The sequence below is a fragment of the Mustela nigripes genome, chromosome 3, assembly GCF_022355385.1.
Source record: "Mustela nigripes isolate SB6536 chromosome 3, MUSNIG.SB6536, whole genome shotgun sequence".
Taxonomy (NCBI): Eukaryota; Metazoa; Chordata; class Mammalia; order Carnivora; family Mustelidae; genus Mustela; species Mustela nigripes.
Window position 1 is genome coordinate 162817298 of NC_081559.1, and position 19673 is coordinate 162836970.

General features: G+C 35.3%; 1 protein-coding gene across 6 annotated transcripts in view; it reads right to left on the reverse strand.

Moving 5' to 3' along the window:
- Positions 1–2078: 2078 nt before the first annotated feature.
- UBR5 (ubiquitin protein ligase E3 component n-recognin 5) overlaps positions 2079–19673 on the reverse strand; it is a 139778-nt gene continuing 122183 nt past the window's right edge. For 5 of the 6 annotated variants that reach the window (XM_059394957.1, XM_059394956.1, XM_059394958.1 and 2 more), the window contains exons 49-59: positions 18400–18511; positions 17690–17834; positions 16668–16798; positions 15251–15311; positions 13058–13233; positions 12758–12842; positions 11324–11479; positions 10785–10898; positions 9075–9219; positions 7541–7626; positions 2079–4340 (exon numbers count right to left, since the gene is read on the reverse strand). In XM_059394957.1, coding sequence (XP_059250940.1) covers positions 4128–4340; positions 7541–7626; positions 9075–9219; positions 10785–10898; positions 11324–11479; positions 12758–12842; positions 13058–13233; positions 15251–15311; positions 16668–16798; positions 17690–17834; positions 18400–18511 — 1424 coding nt within the window. In that variant the 3' untranslated portion in view covers positions 2079–4127. The remainder of the gene's footprint in view (positions 4341–7540; positions 7627–9074; positions 9220–10784; positions 10899–11323; positions 11480–12757; positions 12843–13057; positions 13234–15250; positions 15312–16667; positions 16799–17689; positions 17835–18399; positions 18512–19673) is intronic. The other variant, XM_059394955.1, reaches the window with a different exon arrangement.

Here is a 19673-nt window from a genome sequence, read left to right on the forward strand (position 1 = left end):
TGGGACTCTAGGAATATGCTGGTTATCTTCTGAACTTTTTGATTGATTTGCTATAAAAGTATCCATGTTTGAAGACCCAGGAGTCAAACTGTGGTATTGTGATTTATAGTAAGAAATATGTATTTGGTCTTTGTTCTTCTTTCTGGCAATTCCTAAAACCCTTGGAATTTAAGTGATGAGAGTGGTAAAGTTATCTTTTGTTATATTGATGAGGTAACTTCTGGACCATACCTAAACATGGAAGCTGGTTGCCGGGGGGAACCCCATGTAATTACAGGGTTTAAACTTTCAGGTCCACATGCACCATGCATGTGCACACACATGCTTCCAGAAAGGGGAAGGATGGTGGGAGGTTGAATCAATCAACAGCTAATGATTTAATCTTTGTAATGAAGGCTCTGTAAAAACAGAAAGGACAGGATTCAGAGAGCTTCCAGATTGGTGAACATATAGAAATGCAGGAAAAGTTGCATGCTTAGAGGGCACGGGAGCTCCACACTCTTTAATGTTTTATCCTATGCTTATCTTCGATCTGATTGTTCCTGAGTTATTTCCTTTTATAATAAACCAGTGATCTAGTAAGCAAAATGTTCCTCTGAATTTGGTGAGCCACTCTAGCAAATCATTCAAACCCAAGGAGAGGTTTACAGCTGGTCAGTTAGAAGTACTAGTTAACAACCTGTGCTTGCAATCCACATCTGAAGTGAAGGGCAGTCTTGTGGTACTGAGCCCTTGACCTGTAGAATCGGATGCTATTCCAGGTAGTGTCAGAATGAGTTAAATTGTGTTAGTACTGGTGCAATGCTTGATGGAATGGAGGAAATCCCTTACACACACACTGGGTATCAGAACCGTTAATATCAACTCACTCCTAAGCATACCTTCCACAAAATAGCCCAATGCCTGGTGGTATGGATGAAATCCCGTACACATACGCACACACACACACATTGGGTATCAGAACCCTTACTGACCAACTCACTTGCTTTGCTTAATAATCATACCTTCCACAAAATAGTATAGCCCAGTGTTTAGGGATGCAAGCTCCAGAATACCTAGTATCCTATCTCACTTAAGCACTTATTAACTGTGTGAACTAGGGCAAGTTGTTTAAACTGTGTCTAGTTTCCTAAGGATGGCAAGCCCCCCATCTCATAGGATAAAAGGAGATACTATATGTAAAGCACTTGACAAAGTGCCTGGCACACAGTAAGTACTGAATAAAATAGAAACTTCATGTTGCAGAGTCATGGCAATGCAGTAATTTTTTTAATTTGAAGAGAGGTAACAAGATAATTTGCTTATAGAGTATCTTGAGTTGAATAAACAACACATTTTAAATACATCTCTCCATTAACCAAATGATGTTTAGGGAAGAATTAATCTCTGTCCATGCCTACCTGCTTAGATTAAACACTGAAAATATTTTCATTCAGTATATTAAAGATACTTCTAGCAAGTCCTTTATTAGGAGAAGAACCTAATCCCGGATGAAATGACTGACAGGAATATTTTTCCATAAGCTATGAGTAGGAAATCTTGGCTCTAAGGACAACAAAGGGATTTCCATTAGTGAAAAAGAACATTCTTTGGGCATTGTTTCAGAATCACCTAGGATGCTGTTTTAAGAATAAAGATTTCTGTACTCCACTGAAGACACTGAATCAGAATGTGATTGGAAGAATGGGCAAAGATTAGGAAATCTGTACTAAAAAGCTCTACCAGGGAATCTTAAGCATAGAGTAGCAATGAGAACTACTACCTCAGGGAAAGATCTGTTTTGGGTTCAGACCTGGAAATCACTGGCTACCTTTAAACAGGCAGAAACAATCATCTTTAGAAGAGAAATGTTCAGGGGCAAATATTAAATGGTGATATCATACTATTAAAAACCTCAAGTCTGTCTCAGTAAGCTATTGTACTATATAGTCAAGATACTCAGAAGGTTTAGGTGGGGGGAAAGGGTAAAAGTAGTAAAACTTTGAAAGCCCCTTGGTAAAGTTCATTCTTGGTCTTCTCTTCCTAAATTTGTTTTCAATTCTATTAGATTTAATCACTAAACAAGACCAAAAGAGAACTTTATTTTACATGACTTTATTTTCCATTTAGAACCATTTTATGCTTTACTTTAAAAAAAAAAAAAAAAAAAAAAACTCACTCTGCTTTTAATAGTCCTAAAAGCATTTTAACCAAAATCTTGATTTAGGAAGACTTAAGACATTGTGCATTATTTTAAATATTTTCATTCTTTCAATAACTATTAAAAATAAGTTCACAATTAGGGTTTCAAATGTCCTAATCATATCTAGTTTGTTTTCATTTAATATTTTATCAATCCCATCATGTGCATACAGAAGTTAAGGTGATATATAAATTTTCTTTCAGACACATTGATGATAATTAGCTCTTAATCTAATTACTATTTCATTTATTCAGAAATAGCATTTAGACCTAAAAACCAATGTCTTACTTTGTAAAATAACCTTTGGTTAATTTACACAAATCTAATACAGCATGTTGTGTAACTTTTAAGTAATACAATGAGTTTCACTACTATCATTTTAGTTTTTAATATTTATTGTATCAGCAGGGCTGAGAATATCACATGGTTCAGTCTTCTGCAGGAAGTTATATAATAAAAGCATAGCGCCTTTGAATATGAAAACATCCCAAAGGCCAGGAGTCCTCTTAAAGGAATTGAAAGGTAGAGATTTCAGAGAATTTTTCTCATTTTCAATATGTAAAGTGACTAGTCTGTCACTTTTTGAAGACTTAGTGAGAAAACCGTGTTCCTTATGCCATTGAATAAAGCTACTAAAACCACAAAATTTAGATATTGGTCCTAGGCTACATAATTAATGGGTCATCAAAAAAGAACCTGTCACTTAGTTACTAAGTATAAGTGAATTAACTTCCTATGCCAAGTAAGGGTCACACTTCATGTCCCTCATTTGTAAAAAGAAAAGGTGGCCTGGCCAGTGCCATTCAGGATTCTCTGCTAACTGTAAAATGTGGACTGATTTTCTTCTCTTTCTTATAGTCCATGTGTATATAAACTTTTCAGTTCTTTAAATCAAAAATTCTTATGCATATAACCATGTTGGTGTATTACCCTTAGTTTAAAAATGTACAACTACATAAATAAAAACTATTGTTTCTTCAGTATTACTTGACATTTCTTCTGTAATTTCTTTATTTAAAAAAGTAAATGTAACAAGATACTTAAAAAAGGCTAGATACAAAAGTAGTTAAGCTGCTCACGAACATTTAAAATTTTCCAAAATGTATCTTCAATAATCATGATCTTATAAAACATTTTACAGTTATCAGAAAGTGCCCAGGCTGAGTTTACATAACTGAAATACCTTAGTACAAATGTCTAATTAGAACTGAAGTGCAGTAACCTCCTGACTGACTGCTCATTGAAATAGGGATACAAAGAAAAAAAAACTGATTGTGATAAAGTACTGTGCATTGGCCCCATCATATGTACAAAAAAGTGCCCTTACTCAAATGAACAAATTACATGCAAAAATTAGTGATATCATTTAATATCCTAGAGCTCAATGCAGCTAAAATAAACCGCAATAAGTGGTTTTCATAGGTAAAAGTGATTTCATCTCTAAGATCTGAATGTCCAGAACTTTTTACAAGTTCCATATACATGATACACAATTGCAGCCAACCACAAATTAAACACCATAAAAAAAGTTAAAATGAAAACACAGAACATACTTAATTTTTTATTTTTGAAATTCCCTATTCCCTCTATACAAGAACCTTTGCTGAAACACTTTCCACAAAGGCAGCAGTGAATTTTCAGAACATTTTACATTTTTCCCCTCAGCAAAAAGATAAATCACAGTGTAAATTATGTTGTTCTGCTGTCATCTTTGGCTGGGGTTAGACCCAGAAGTTGTCGACTAGCAAACCATCAGTCAAATGTTGCTAGTGCTCCTCAGGCCTTTTAAGCTACAAACTCAGCAAGGAATGTTTGCATTTAATCTCTTTAAGGTACCACCAGGGGGGTGTGACAGCATTAACTTCCATAAACTTTTATAGACAAATGGAAAAAAATCTACAAAATTAGCTAGTAATATTACACAGCAATACACACTTTTTATACTCTACACAAAACCAAAATTCTTGGTCTTAATGGCGAGTAGCAACTTCTGTTTGAGAATCTGTTTAGAGGAATAGAGTGGGACGTAAAGTCGAGAAATACAAGTGTTTGCAGTAGGAAGATGTTGGTCATCTGGTGGTCTTATTGTGATTGAGGGCATAGGCTGGAATCCTTCTTCACTGGCTGGTAATGATGGGCTAGAGGTCCAAAAGTAAACCTAAACAGGAATATAATAATTACAATTTTGGCTTTTAACAGATTAACATTAATTCTGGCAATATATACAGAGAGCCCCATTCTTATGTTAAAACCTAAAGAGGGATATTATTTTGTACTGGGTTTTAAATTTATTTCTTATACTGAAAAGGTTCAGGGTCAGAAAAGTAAAAAGTATCAGGTATATAGAAAACTGACTGTTTCAAGGGCCTCAATTTATCTTGGGCCTTTCCAGTGGCTTTTAAAGTATCTTTTAGGGGAAACAGGGCACAAGATCTCCAAAAAAATTTTAAAATTCACACAGATTATTGGGCCACCTGGGTGGCTCAGTGGGTTAAGCCTCTGCTTTTGGCTCAGGTCATGGTTTCAGGGTCCTGGGATCAAGCCCCACATCTGACTCTCTGCTCAGCGGGGAGCCTGCTTCCCCCCCCCCCGCCTGCCTCTCTGCCTACTTGTGATTTCTCTAATAAATAAAAATCTTTTTAAAAATTTAAAAAAATAAAATTCACACAGATTATCAAAAAAGTTGTTTTGCATTTTATCTACCAGCATATTTTCAGTGCTATATTATGATTCAGGAATAATTTTATTAAAGTGTTGGGGAGTATCTACTGTACATAAAATCCATGCAATAAGCCTATTAACAATGAGTTTTACTACACATCTATTTTGTATGACATTGTGTAAATAAGATAAATGTTAACTTCTGTACTTTTTATCATTCCTCACTGATCTATACATACATACACACATTACATTCTTACATTGCCCAGTTCCTATTTCTTAAAGGTAAGGCTTTTTAAATCTAATGCATTCCAAAATGCACAACTAAAAATACAAATATAGCCAATATCCCAAAGTGACTAGAAAACCTAAATGAAGTACAGTTGACCCTTGAACAACATGGGTTTGAACTACATGAGTCCACTCACATGTGGATTTTTTTTTTTTTAAAGTAATCTCTACACCCAATGTGGGGATCAAAGTCACAATCCCAAGATCAGGAGTTGCATACAGGTACCCCACATGCAAAATTTTTTTAACAAATCACCACATATAGGACTATAAATATATTTTCCTTATGGTTTTCTTAAGTTTTTTTAGTGTACTTTAAGAATACAGTTAGAAATAATACATATATAAAATATGTGTAATGGACTCTTGTTACTGGTAGGCTTCTGATCAATAGCAGGCTATTAGTCAAGTTTTTGGGGGAGTCAAAAGTCATACTCAGATTTTCAACTACATAGTAAGCTGGTGCCCTTAACCCTCACATCATTCAAGGGTCGACTGTATTCTGCTTTCCTGAAAAATTGTTTTACACGAAATCTCTAACTTCCATAGGAGGAGGCAGAAAAAGAATCCCTGCTAAGTGTCTCTTCAAAGAATTTTATAAAAGATGCTCTAAAGATAAAGCTGGTCTAATCCACTCATTTTACACATAAAGAACAAACAAAGAGTTTCTTCAAAGAGGAGTATGATTAGCCAGAGTAGATATAACTACCACTGCTGGATATCCCAAAAGTTGGAAGAAGAGAAATATAGTAGAAGACTTTTCAGAACTTTTACTAGTAAACTGTAACCAGGAGGGGAATAAACTTATGTAGTCTTACCCAAAAGCCCCAAATACTTTATAATTTTCAGTATGCTCTGAATAGTCTCTTATGTCCTTCCGTTCTTATCCTCGGACACATCAGGATAAAACCAACAACTGTGAAGCACTCTTCCCAAAAGAGGAGAGGGAAAAGACCCCCTGATATACTACTTAAGCCCTACAAATAGAGAAGTGACTTTCACAAATTAAAGCTGTCCATAGGAAATTCTGAGGCCCTTTCCAAAGGGAGATCTTCTTTCTTTCATTTCAAAAACTGAATAGCAAATTTATCTTCCAGTAGAAGGCAGAAACTGCAGTGAAATTTAACTTGATTGATAGAACTGAGAATTTACTGGTTTTAAAACAGAACATTACAACTAGGGGATTAAAAAATAGTCCATTAAAACCTTCGAATTTATAGCCAATCATTTGTTTTTGGTACATCTTACAGAACCGATATGGCCCCTTTCTTAAAGAAACAAGGTACCTGAATCAAAAACTGACCACAGGTGGTAGAACCCTAACAATGAAACAAAAAAGGATAGATACAATATTAACACTGGCAGAGACTTCAGGATCCAAAAGACAGGGAAAGCTGCACGGAACCAAGTATATGGAATCTACCTATGGAACGACCTCAGTGGAAATTATTACCACAGTAGCTAAAACCAAGAATAGAAACAACTGACAGGATTAGCAATAGAACTGTCTCCCTACAGAACAGAAATACTGGAAGGCTCCTGGGACCATGTAAAAATTAGAGAGTCCTAAATGCAGAACCACCCCCCCCAAAAATAAGTTAGTAACTCAGTTAAAAGTAAAGGGGAAACTCCCCAAGTTTCATGTTTTCCCACAGAACTATTTTCCCTCTCAAATAAAACTGGAGGATATTTCTAGAAATTGGATCATTTTTATATATTCCACAAGTAGTCTGGTTTTAGTTACTGAGAACTAAGGCTGCTTTGACAGGAAAAATTTTTCAGGGAACCATTAAGGAATAGGAGTAGAAAGGATATCTAGGATTTTCCAGGTTAAGAATGCCTTTCAAGACTAATGGACAGGTTGATTTGGTTTTATACTCAAGGGTGGATATAGATTCCATTGACCTGGTAAACTTTTCACAGTGACTAAAGTTTATATTATCTAGTTTATGATTCTTATTAGTAGATAAGATTGAAATCATAGATGTAATACCCACATACCACAAGCTATGTTATTCCAAGTACACACAAAGCAATCAAGATATTATTCAAAAATTTTGCGAAGACTTGCCACTGGTCAAAAGGATTAAGGTATATGAAAGGTGTAGCCAGCATATATAAACACTATAGGGAAAATGAAACCTGTCTCAACAATTATTAACTGGTATTATCTTCCGGGACTAAAAACAGTATAGCAATAGCTAAATGCATTTTACTCTGTTTACAGGCTTTATTAATACTTCAGATTTTCAGTTCTAGAGTAGAAAAACTAAAACTGCCTTATATTTCTGATTTCCTTAGCCAAAATTAAAATGATCAACCACTGTTTGCAAACTTAAAAGGCTACCATACACAGCATTATAGAATTTCATTTCTTCTACAAACTTCGTGAAATTTTTGACTTACAAGATCTTGTCGTTCAGTCATGCTCATCTTCTCTACTATTGACCAGAACCAACGCTTGAATTGCAAGAGCTTCTCAGCATTTTCTCCTAAGAATGAAGAGTATAAATCCAGTATACTGTATCCATTGTTATTTTAAAATACTGCCTCTTATAAAAATAGCTTAAAATTGAAATGTTATCTAGGATCAGAGGTCTAATTCCTAATAGAGAGAATTAGGACCATTTGCATAATGTAAAACCTATTCATTAGTCAATCCTGACTTAAGATGACCAAGAAAAATGGACTACCAGCCTCAAAAATGATTATCATATAGCTTTCATCCCATCTGTAATTCATGATTCTTCTCATGAACTAAAATCAGGACTTCAAAATTTTAATGAGTTTACAAATCACTTGGGGGATCTTTCTAAAATGCAGATTCTCATCTACTAGGTCTACGGGGAGAAAGGAAAGGAATGGAGATTCTGCATTCCTAAAAATCTTCTAGATGATGCTGATGCTGCTTATCTGTCAGGATTAAATTTGGAGGGGCTTTAGATATTTATTTTCCCCTCTTAGGTTTTTGGTTTGTAAATGAGACAAATTCTTATCTCACAAGTACTGAAAACTGTATTAAAAAGTAGCACAGGGGCGTCTGGGTGGCTCATTGGGTTACAGCCTCTGCCTTTGGCTCAGGTCATGATCCTAGGGTCCTGGGATCGAGCCCCACATCGGGCTCTCTGCTCAACAGGGAGCCTGCTTCCTCCTCTCTCTCTCTCTCTCTCTCTCTGCCTACTTGTGATCTCTGTCAAATAAATAAATAAATAAAATCTTCAAAAAAAAAAAAAAAAAGGTAGCACAAAAACTATTATACAATGAATCTATACGTTGCCGAGCACAAAGAAAAAAAAAAGAATTTATCCAAATAATTCTGCAAAATGTAAAAGGGGAAAAACTGGTACCTTCATGTACACAGTAATTATGACCTATACCTGGAATCCTCTCGTAAGGACTTTCTTGGAGCTTCCAGTGTTTTACTGTATAGTCACAGCTAAAATTCTATTCTTAGGACTTTTAAAACAGAGATGCAACAAATCAGGCCCTGAAGATAAATGTTATTCTAGGAGGATTATCACTACCTGTTGTTATTCTCTCTAGATTCTCCGTGTGTTTGTGTGTTGTTACATCTTTGTAAGTAAGCTTTGGGGCCGGTTCTACAAAGCAAACACCATACAAATTCTTTAATTAGAAAGTCTAAGAGAAATTAATTGGGAAATGCCAATAGAATTGTCACATGGATTATTTTTTCTTACTACATAAAACTTCTTTTATGTAGTTGCTCACCACAAAGAATTTTTACTTGTATTTATACTAAACCATATATTCTTTAAAACCTAGAAAAAGTAGAAGAATTAAGAATAACCCAATGCTAAGGCTAGTCCAAGTGTATCTTAAAAATGTAGGCAAAAAACTTTTAAACATCTGAGTAACATAGCATTTCTAAGCCCCATAAATACATCTATTTTATTCCTTAAAACATTCAAAAATTTCATACCTGATTCATCATTGAAAGAGGTGAAACTGATCAACATCTGCACATTAACTTCACCACAGCCATTTACCAAAAGCCTAAAATCTTCTGCTGTTAAATCCTCTAATGAATTTTTTGGAAGCACATCCAGTAGACCTTTCCTCATTGCCTATAGAATATTTTAAAAATTACCTTTTTATTAGTCTCGGTACTGTATTTTCCATGTAGCATTACTGTTAAAGCCCAATATCTAATTTTAGACTAAGAATACTAGATCTCATTTTAAGCCAGAAAGAAAAATTAAATTCTGTATTTTGAATTTAATAGATTCAAAAGAGGCAGAGGGGGGAAAAAAGGCAGCCATGAACAGGCTACAGGTTCGAAAGTGAAATAGTATTGTTTTACAGGATTTAACTGACCATAATTTAATTATGTTAATAAAAAGCTAGTCTTTAAGTAAAAATATCTTCAATGTGTCAGACATGCTATCCTGTCACATCCTATGAAAGGTATCATAATGATAAACACAAATCTGAAATCCAGAACCTTACTGAGCAATTACAATGTGCCAAGAACTGTTCTAAGCACCTTACATTATTAATGCATTTAATTTTATTTTCCAAGGCACAAAGCACTTAAGTAGTTTGCTAATGTCATATAACATTAAAGAGTGTTATAGCCATGACTTGAATCCTGACAGTATGACTTCAGAACCTGCACGATTATTTGCAGCATAGGAAATTAGAACACTTGACAAGGGACACCTGGGAGGCTCAGTTGGTTGAGTATTTGCCTTTGGCTTAGGTCATGATCCTAGGGTCCTGGGTTGGAGTTGAGCCAATGGGCTTCTTGCTCAGTGGGGAGCCTGCTTCGCCTTCTGCATGCTCTATCTTTTTAACAAACAAAATCTTTTTGACAAACACAGCAGGCCTGATGCTGCCCTTTAGAAACCCTCACTGGGATCCTTGGCTGGCATCTGGAAACTTGGCTTTACTGATACAGCTATTCTGAATGCCTGGAGCAGTGAACCTGCTGCATTAGCTTGCCTAGACTACTTGTGCGAACAGTGTGATTTATGATGAATTTCCTCTAAGAGTCTGAATTTCAGTATTCATGGCTGGATGCATAGGGAGAAAATGCTTACAGGATTGGCCTCCAGAAAAAAAAAAAAAAAAGAAGAAGACAATGACGAAAAACCTAGGTTGCAACTCTTAAGCAGGCTTCTCTAAGCACAAACACTGTACATGTGTTTCTATAATTCACTGCTGAAGGAAAGAAGTATGTTCTCTGTGACAGCCCCACAGCCTGAAAGAACTTCAGAAGGCTGCACACCTACATTCCTCCAGACTTGGTCTCGTGTACTTTTTCCTTTGCTGAGTCCTTTTGCTATAATAAGCCATGACTATAATTGCCTTGGAATCCTTCTAGTTGGTCACCTAGACATGGGTGGTCAAAGGACCCTAAAGCAGTAGTCATTTCAGTTCCACAAGAATCCTTTCTGAACTTTACTAACCAAATTGACTTTCAGATGATTACATGGTTTTTCCAAATAGTTTTACTGAAAAAAGAGTGCTTGGCCTGGAGCCAGGTATAATTTACATTGTGCATAAATTAATTTGGTTTAAAAGTTTTAACCTTTGGTAGGCAAGCTGAATATACTCTGAACTAGTTTACCACACATGAAGACACAAAGAGCCTCATCAGATCAAACAACACTTTCTAGAAAGTACTCACGTGTAACGGCTGTTCTGCAACTACCAACATTCTATGTTCTGCATATTTCCGCACATACTCATACACATTCTGGGGAGTCACTGGTATATTTACACCATTAGGAATAAGTTCAACCTGTAAAAAAATTTAACATTGCTATTTAAAAGTGATCTCAGGGTAGTCAGATCGAGCCCTGTGTCTGGCTCTGCACTTAGTGCGCAGAGTCTATTTAAGAGTTTCTCTCTCCCTCTGCCTACCCTCTACTGTCTCTAAAACTTAAAAAAAAAAAAAAAAAAAAAAAAGTTTAAAAAAGTAAGATAATTCTGTATCTGACAAGTATCTAAGAGATGAAAAAAAAAAAGGTACAAAAAAGTCTTCTACCTTTCGGTCTGTCTCATTAACTCTCCATCTCTGGGTACCTGTCCAGATATGTACTGTGGTTTTTCTCTGTATGTTTTTGTGTGTCTCTTGTTCTGTCCCCATCTAAATTGTTTCTATAGAAGCAAAACAAACTAACCAAATTATCTTGCCAGAATCAGAAAATTATATATTTGCTTTACCTGTCCTCCACCCTCTTCTTTACACAAGTCAATTGCAAATGCCAAATCCATTGCAGAGAAAACAGCATCAGCATCTGAACTCTGAGAAGCGAGGATAAGTTGCCGTAAACTCTCATACATCACAGGATCAAAAAAAGCAAAATCATGCCAATTGACCTAAGAAAGTAATCATATAAAACAATTATGAAATATCTTTACTGAATTTTATTTAATTTGAAGATATAAAGAATATTCCACTAAATATAATTGATTTGAAGAGGTAAAATGTTAATCTTTGACTCTGATAATTAACTTTCAAAATACAGTAAGATATATTTTGAAAAAAATTTAAAGCCAATAGTGGAGGAATTAAGTTCCAAAACAATTTGCAAAAACCTGCACTTATTATTAAACAGTGATTATGCTGAGCAGTGGGTCCTTAGTATATACATCCTATTTAGTCTTGATTATAATAAAAAAATATAGATTATTCTAGATGACGAATCTGATGCTCAAGGGAATTCAGTAACTTATTGAAGGTCATATCATTGGGTTAAACTTGAGTCTATTTGATTCCATCTTCTCCCCAAACCGTGTTAAAAAGGCTCAATGCATCAACATTTCTCAGCTGTGGCTGAGCTTTAAATCCAGTTCTTCTTTGCACAAGAACATTTTTGCTGGAATACTTTAAGAATTCAACAGAGTCAGAGTTTACATCATTACATGTGTACATGCATACAAATGTACACACACATTTATATGATATGAATAGAAAACTATTCATCTGTGGGTTTGAACAATGTTAATTCATATCATTCGCATGATATAAATTGCTGGAAAAGACTACAATATTTCATTGTTTTGTGTCAAGTAATTTCTTTTTAATACCTTTAGGAACACTGGCAGTTGTGTTTTAAATCAGAAGTTGCATAATTAGTATTACACATAAATTTTAAAGGATGTGGTCTCCCCCTCCCCATATAAAAAGAATGTGTAGGCAGACTTCAAAGCAATAAAGAAATTATGCTAATTCTACCACTCAGAGAGAAATATTAAGCATGCTGTGCTATATTTTCTCACATTCTTTTGTCCCCTCTCCCTCCTGCACATCTTACATATATTTTTGAAGCCAACAACACTCTTTTCAATAAAATACTACTTCTACTTCTACCACCTGTTTGAACAAATAGTAATAGTTAAAATCTATTAAGCACTTACCAGGCACTACAGTTTTACCATTTTGCAAATGGGAAAATATGCCATACGTGTGAGGGGATTTGTCTGCATCAAGATCCAGGTCTGTCAGACACCCCCAAACCCACCAGTGTCACCCATTCCTGCATGTATTGAGATTATTTTTTCCCATGTCATTAAATGTTTGAAAATGCTTTATAATGGCTATAAAAGGAAAATTTTGCAATTGTAAAAGCAGTTAGGTTCATTAAAATCACTTACTTTCCTACCAAGCAACACTTTAATTACATGTCTATTCAATGTAATAGGACATAGTTCATTCTGTAACAGACATAGTCCAAGAATCCTAAAAATAAAAACAGGGAAATATATTTAAATTTGAAAGTAATTCTAAAACACATATAACCCCACACATACATACATAAGATACACACAGTATTTTGAGAATTCTACAGCCTCATTTCTAATCAGTATGAAGAACATATACACATTTTAAAAACGATTGTTTTAGAAAATCTCAAACTGAAATTGTTAAAAAATTTAAGATTAGCGTTATTTTACCTGCCAATGTTTCTGAAACAATTCAACCTTGCTTCTGTGTTTTTGCCAGGCCTTGGAGTATAAAATCCTCTTTTTCCAGGTTGGTAAAACAAAGGGGCATTATCGTCACCATCGTCTGTATCGTCTAAATCCATATCTACAACACTTCGACTAGAGCCATGACGCTTTCGGTTTTCCTAATAATAAAGTATCAGGTTAAGTCCCAAGTTTTTTTTTGTTTTGTTTTGTTTTAAAGCTTTTATTTATTTGAGAGAGAGCACACATGCATACAAGGGGGGTAGGGAGAGAGAGGGACAAGCAGAGTTTGCACTGTGTGTGAAGCCTGATGCAGGGCTCAATCTCAGAACCTGAGACCATGACCTGAGCCAAAATCAAGAGTTGGACACTTTACCAACTGAGTCACCCAGGCACACCCCAAGACTGATTTTAAAAACAAAACATATGAACCAGTTGTCTAAAATCACTCAAAGGGAAGTCAGGTAGGTAAAGCAATGTTTATATTTAAATGTAAATTTTTTAATTCATCTTTTCAGAACTGTGATACTTATATAAAGCTCATACCTATTAAATCTTTAAATTCTCTGTCCATTTAAAATCACTAATGAAACTGGTAGCTTCTTTCACCCTAATTCCTTAAAGATACTTTTGCTGGATATAAGAATGATGAACCACTGTCTTCTGGCTCATAACTTTCTGATGAGAAATCCACTGTCTTTCAAATCACAGTTTCTCTATATGTAAAGCACTGTTCTTTGCTTAGTTTTACAGCAGCTCAATTATAATACATATAGACATAGTTTTTCTATTTAGGGTTCATTGACCACCTTGAATCTATAAATCTTGGTACCAAATGTGGGAAGTTCTCGGCTGCTATTTCTTCAAATATTCTCCTGTACTAGTCTTCCAAGTGCTTTCAATGACACGGATGTCTGATCTTTCATTATGGTCCCACAGATTCCTGAAGTTCCTTTGTTCAAAATCTTCTCTCTGTTCTTTAGATAATTTCTGTCTTCAAACTGACACTTTCCTATCCTCTTCATTGAGCTACTGACCTATCTACTGAATTTTTTTCTTTTAGAAAAGTTGTACTTTTGTAACATTTTTCTTAAAGATTTTATTTATTTATTTGAGGGAGAGAGAGAGCATGCAGCAGGGGAAGCAGGCTCCTTGCTGAGCAGGGAGCCCAGTGCAGGAGTTGATCCCAGGGCTCTGGGACCATGACCTAAGCCAAAAGCTTAGCCACCCAGGCATCCCTAGACGTTGTACTTCTAATTCTAAGCTTTTCCCTTGGTTCTCTTTTACAGTTTCTATTTCTCTGCTATGAACCTCTTTCATTCAGTTCACTAGTGCTTAACTTTATCTCCTATTCTATCAGATAAAGATACCCCCATCTCCTAGAATATGAGATAAAGTCTTTGATAATTCCAACAAGTAGGTCATCTTAAAGTTAGCATCTACTGGTTCTTTTCCCAGGAGAACTAGTGGGTCTTGTCTGGTTCTTTGTATATTGAGTAATTTTGGAGTGTATCCTGGCCTTTTGAATATTAAGTGTGAACTCTGGGTCTTGTTAAAATGATAGGGAGAATGTTGATGTTTTGGGGTTTAGCAGGCAATCACTCTGGTTAGATTCAGATTGGAAGTGTCACCATCTGTGCACAATGGTTCCAAAAACAGATTTTCAAAGCCTTTTATTTTTTGGGTCTGCCCTGCATTTGCACCATAGATAGTGTGGGACCTGGACAATACTACAGCTCAGTTCTCAAAGCCTTCTCTATTTTCCAGCTAAGACTGGAGTTAAAGAGATCAGCTTTCCTCTCTACCCTAAAACAATGCCATGCTACCTGTTAATCAATTTGACCGCCTTCTATCGTCTGTGTGCTACTATCTACTTTTCAGAATACTCAGGCAGTTCCTTTCACATTTTGTTCAGTTTTTAGTTGTAATCAGTAAAAGAGGTAAGATTGTATTGGGTCTGCTCTACCATGACTGGCACTGAAGTGTTTGGGGAACTAAAAAAGCCTTCCTTACTGCCTCTCCACAGGTCTCATTTTCTCTGCATCTTTGCACTCACTTCTTCCTTGAGTTAAGCACTAAGAAATTCATGACATCTCTAAAATTAAAGCTTAATTCAGGCTGTGCTAAATTGGGAGTTCCAAGTGCTGTTTATTAGCTCATGTACAGAACATCTCTTACCTGTACCTTTTCTGAGGAGTCTAATAATCCAAGATCCAGGATACTATCAGCTCCATTTTCCCTAAAAACAAATCAAAAACCTTTTACACCCCAGATAATTGAGGCTTCTAGAATTTAGTGTAGAGAAACATGCATTTGAATTTATAAAGATTTATAAATACATTTATTAAAGGCTTTAAAAAATATCCAAGACACATACTAGTCAGTGCAATTATAGGAACAGAGAAGTCAATACTATGTAACAAAAAAAATTAGGTACTATATGTGTGATTCAAGATAATGAGCTAAGGGCTATCTGATTTACAACAAAATAATGCAGCTTCATAGGGGTACTGAAGCTTAAGCTCACAGGTAGCATTATAAAAGAACAGAAAATGTTCAAAAAGCAATTGCAACAGGAATCAAATTTTTTAGTGTGTTTAATTATTCTACAATACAAATTCACAGTACACTTTACATAGCCAGCTGAAAGGAATCAAAATTACACATTATTTGCATTCAACAGAAAGTACTAAATTGGCAATCCTCACATATAAAGGTTTTTTCCCAAATGGACATTCCTTGTAACCTTTTCTATAGTGGGTTGAGCTCTATCGGTGCTGATTACATCCAGAGACAGGGAAAAGGAATGAAGAAATAGTACATAAAAGCCCAGAGAAGAAAAACAGTAATTACCAATAAAGAAAATAAACCTCTAGCAATAGTCTTTTGACTTGGATGTTCAAAGGCTGTGAAATAGGTAAGTGGCTGTTACATTTCAGTGCTTAGCCTACCCATTTATCCATTTCTACGACTATATCCAATCTAAGTTCCTGTGCAAGATCATGACTGGGAAGACAGAAATTTGCATCTAAAAAGCCTCAAACTGCATATAAGAGTAGTCTCAGGATAGAAGGCACAGATAAGTTTGGCCTATCTTCCTGATGTCACCTTTACTTTGTCACCTTGGAAAAAGAGTAATTTAACTATTAGATATTTTTAAGTTTTATATTAAAACAAATATACTACACAACAGAAAGCAAAAATTTGCGTGAATTTTTAAGATAAGTCAGGAGCTCTAAAAGAAACTTCACGCTTATGGCAAGAACTCAGGGATTACACCCCAGTTCCTTGAGATCTCTGGCCTCTGCCGTTAGGGGTATTCTGGTAGAGAATTTGGGATGTACTTTTTACAAGTTATTTCTAAATATCAGGTATATAAAAGATTTTTAGAACCTAAGTTAGAATGCTAAAATTCTAACTTTCTAATACATGCAAAACTCAATTGTCTCACTCACGGATTTTAAGCCCATCTCTTATAAAACCATTTGAAGTTGTGTACTTTATAGTATACATTTTAAGATATGGTAGCACCTACATCCTAAAAATAAAGTAGTTGATATTTAAACTGAAATGCCTTCCCAATTATATACATTACCGTCCGTGTGCTATAATGAGTTCCATGGCTTCATCTACTCTTGCCCTCAGAGAATCTTCACTTGCTAGAAGGAGAAGCAGCTGAGCTGGGGATAATTCCAACAGCATGCCAGTGATTTTACTTGCAAATGCCTGTAAACAACAAACAAAGTTAGTTGCCCTTACTCTCTGAAACCTCTTGTCTAAATCAACAATCTTTTAGCCACCCCCACCCCCAAAAGAAGAAGAAAATGTAAGACACTTGGGAAACGAAAAAAACTTCTGAACTAGTTAAGGTATTTTATTAAACTGGAAGCTTAATTATAGAGAACTTTCAAAGTCTTGTTAAAGCTAGTTTAAAATTTGTATGACAAGCCTTTTAAGATTTCTGCTATCTATGAATAAACATACAAATACTCAGTTTCCATTTATCCCCCTCAGAGAGCCAGAAACCTTTCTTTCATGTAGGGTAGAAGAAAAGAATGGGAGGGAAGAAGTGAAAGAGGGAGAAGAAAGAAGACTATAATTAAGGCTAAGGATTTACTGAAAGAACTATAGCTGGTTTTCTGTTTTCTCTTGCTGTAACATACATGTAAGTCATGTATAAAGGAAAACAAACACAACGAGTTTGTTTCATAATATAGGAAAAAAACCTTTGACAGAACATTCAATATAAAAATCTGGCAATACTTAACAGCAATAATGTAGATTATTTGCAGTATGTCCTAGCTACAATTTAACAGATTAAAAAGTCTGTTTCAAAATAACAATTTGTACAAATAAAAGTACAAATTAAATGCACAGGTAATTACTTATGCACACAAGGGACTTATTAGGTAGAATGCCAACTTAGCACAGGTAGAAAACACAAATCTTCAAGCTACCCTCCAGCAAATTTTGCTGCTTTCCCTCTTAAGCTTTCTTTTAACTATAGTCCTCAACCACATGACTTGAAAGTAGCTAACATTTTTACAATGCTAACTTTAATTAAAAAAACAAAAACGGCAGAGTCAGTTATGAGGAAGCCGAGTGCACCATACATACTGGCTGCATTGCTTGTACACGAGGATAAAGTCTCTCTCCAAGCGCCTGACGATGTGCCGGCAGAGGATCAGGATCATCACTAGGATTCCCTTCAGAGGCTGGTCGGAAGGGCCTAGTATCAATGGAAAGCTGCCTTCTGAAGTCTCTGTAAGAACAACAAAGCTATTATATCTTATTTCCCTTGTCTGCAAAAAATATCAGCACCACTGGTAACAAAGATGAAAAACCAGAACATATAGGTAGTTCCCTCTAGGATTAAGGTGGTGGAATGCCTAATGGATGATGGTTGGAAAATAAAGATTTTCTAGATACTGTTACTTCAAAATCTGTAACTTTGCAATGCATAGTTCAATTTGATCCTAAGATTCTAAGGGAGCAAGCCCATAAAATACCAGAAATCAAAAATTCACCCACACTTCCTAGAAATTTTAGTCCAAAGTAAAATGCCACCCACCCTAACAGGAGAAAAATTAAGAGGTTTAAATATAACACAATTTCCACAAATAAAATTTTAAGACAAACTGGGGAAAGAATGATTTTCAGGGTTTTAAAAGCAAAATATTTTAATAATAGTACAGTTTATTTACCCAAATGTTAAAACTTTTTCTAAAAAATAGTACATAATTGAGACCCTCCTATTACAGGCCAGCTCCAATTTCATTCAAAATGGTGGTAGGTGGTATTTAGTAAAAGATACAAAATGATCTCACCTATCTCGATCTCTCCGAGAACCTGCTCGCAAGCCACTACTCCTTCTCATTTCCCTTTCTCTCTCCCTTTCCCGATCCCTCTCTCCTCTGTTCCTTAATCTCTGCATTAAACCTGGAAGAAAATGTGAAACACACTTTATTTAGATACATGTAAATGCAACTACTTTAACTTTGAAAGTCAATGGGAGGACATAAGACAAATATAAGAACTTAACAGGTGAAGGTTATCTCACTTAGCATTTTTGTTAGTGCCTTTCTCTGATTCTCTGGTTTGAAGGTTGGGGGTTAACTGTATAGAATGTACCCGGCATAGTAAGTATTCACTCAGTCATGAATTATGTCACAATTGTGAAATAATATGTAGCAACTGGGGCTGTCAGTTTCACCATAAGTAATGATGAGACTTCTTAGGTGATTTAGAGTCCTATCTCTTTTCTTTATTCTTAGTTTTGGGCATTAAGCATTTATAGACACCTAAAACATTAGCTATTACTATTTTCAAAACGTTGAGCATAATAAGCCAACGGAAACCAAAGTCTGGTTTCCTAAAGAGAATGCAGAAAAGTTTATTCTGAAATGTTACAACTTCCCAGGTTCCCTCATTCACATCTGCCAATTTCTTTTTATTATAAGAAAGTCAAATGGTAAAACTAATGATGAAAGGCTGGAGTACTCCACACATCTTTTCATCCTCAATCTTTTTTTCTTTCTTTTTTTTTTCTTTTTTTTTTTATCCTCAATCTTTCTTGGAGCTCATTCAGCCTCTATGATGGCAGTTTACAGAACCTCAATACAGTATCACTAAAGCCTAGGTAAAATAAAGGATTTCCTTAGTAATTCCCTCCGCCTGAATTATCCACCTACACGATGACAATTCCTGCCCTCACTTTACATGAATCCCCAATTACAACCTACTTAAAGGCATTTGTAATTTTCACAGATTTTTTTATTTTAATTTGAAAATTAGCTAATAATCCTAATCCCTAAGTACTGGTCCTCAAGGAGGTACAACTTGAGCCAGGATGTTAAAAAGAAAATCTTATTACCAAAAAAAAACCAAAGTCTTGCTAAATTATACAGTAAAATTAGTAATACAGTCAACCAATCTACATTTGCTTACGAGCTCCTTATTTCATTGGGGACTGGTAGCAACTCTGCAAATTGTACTCTGAATAGCACTGCTCTAGAGAACAGTATTTTCTTAACAATCTATGCTAATTAAATACAGGGTGGTGGAAATCTGTAATGTGCTCACTGATTTTTTTCTATTACTG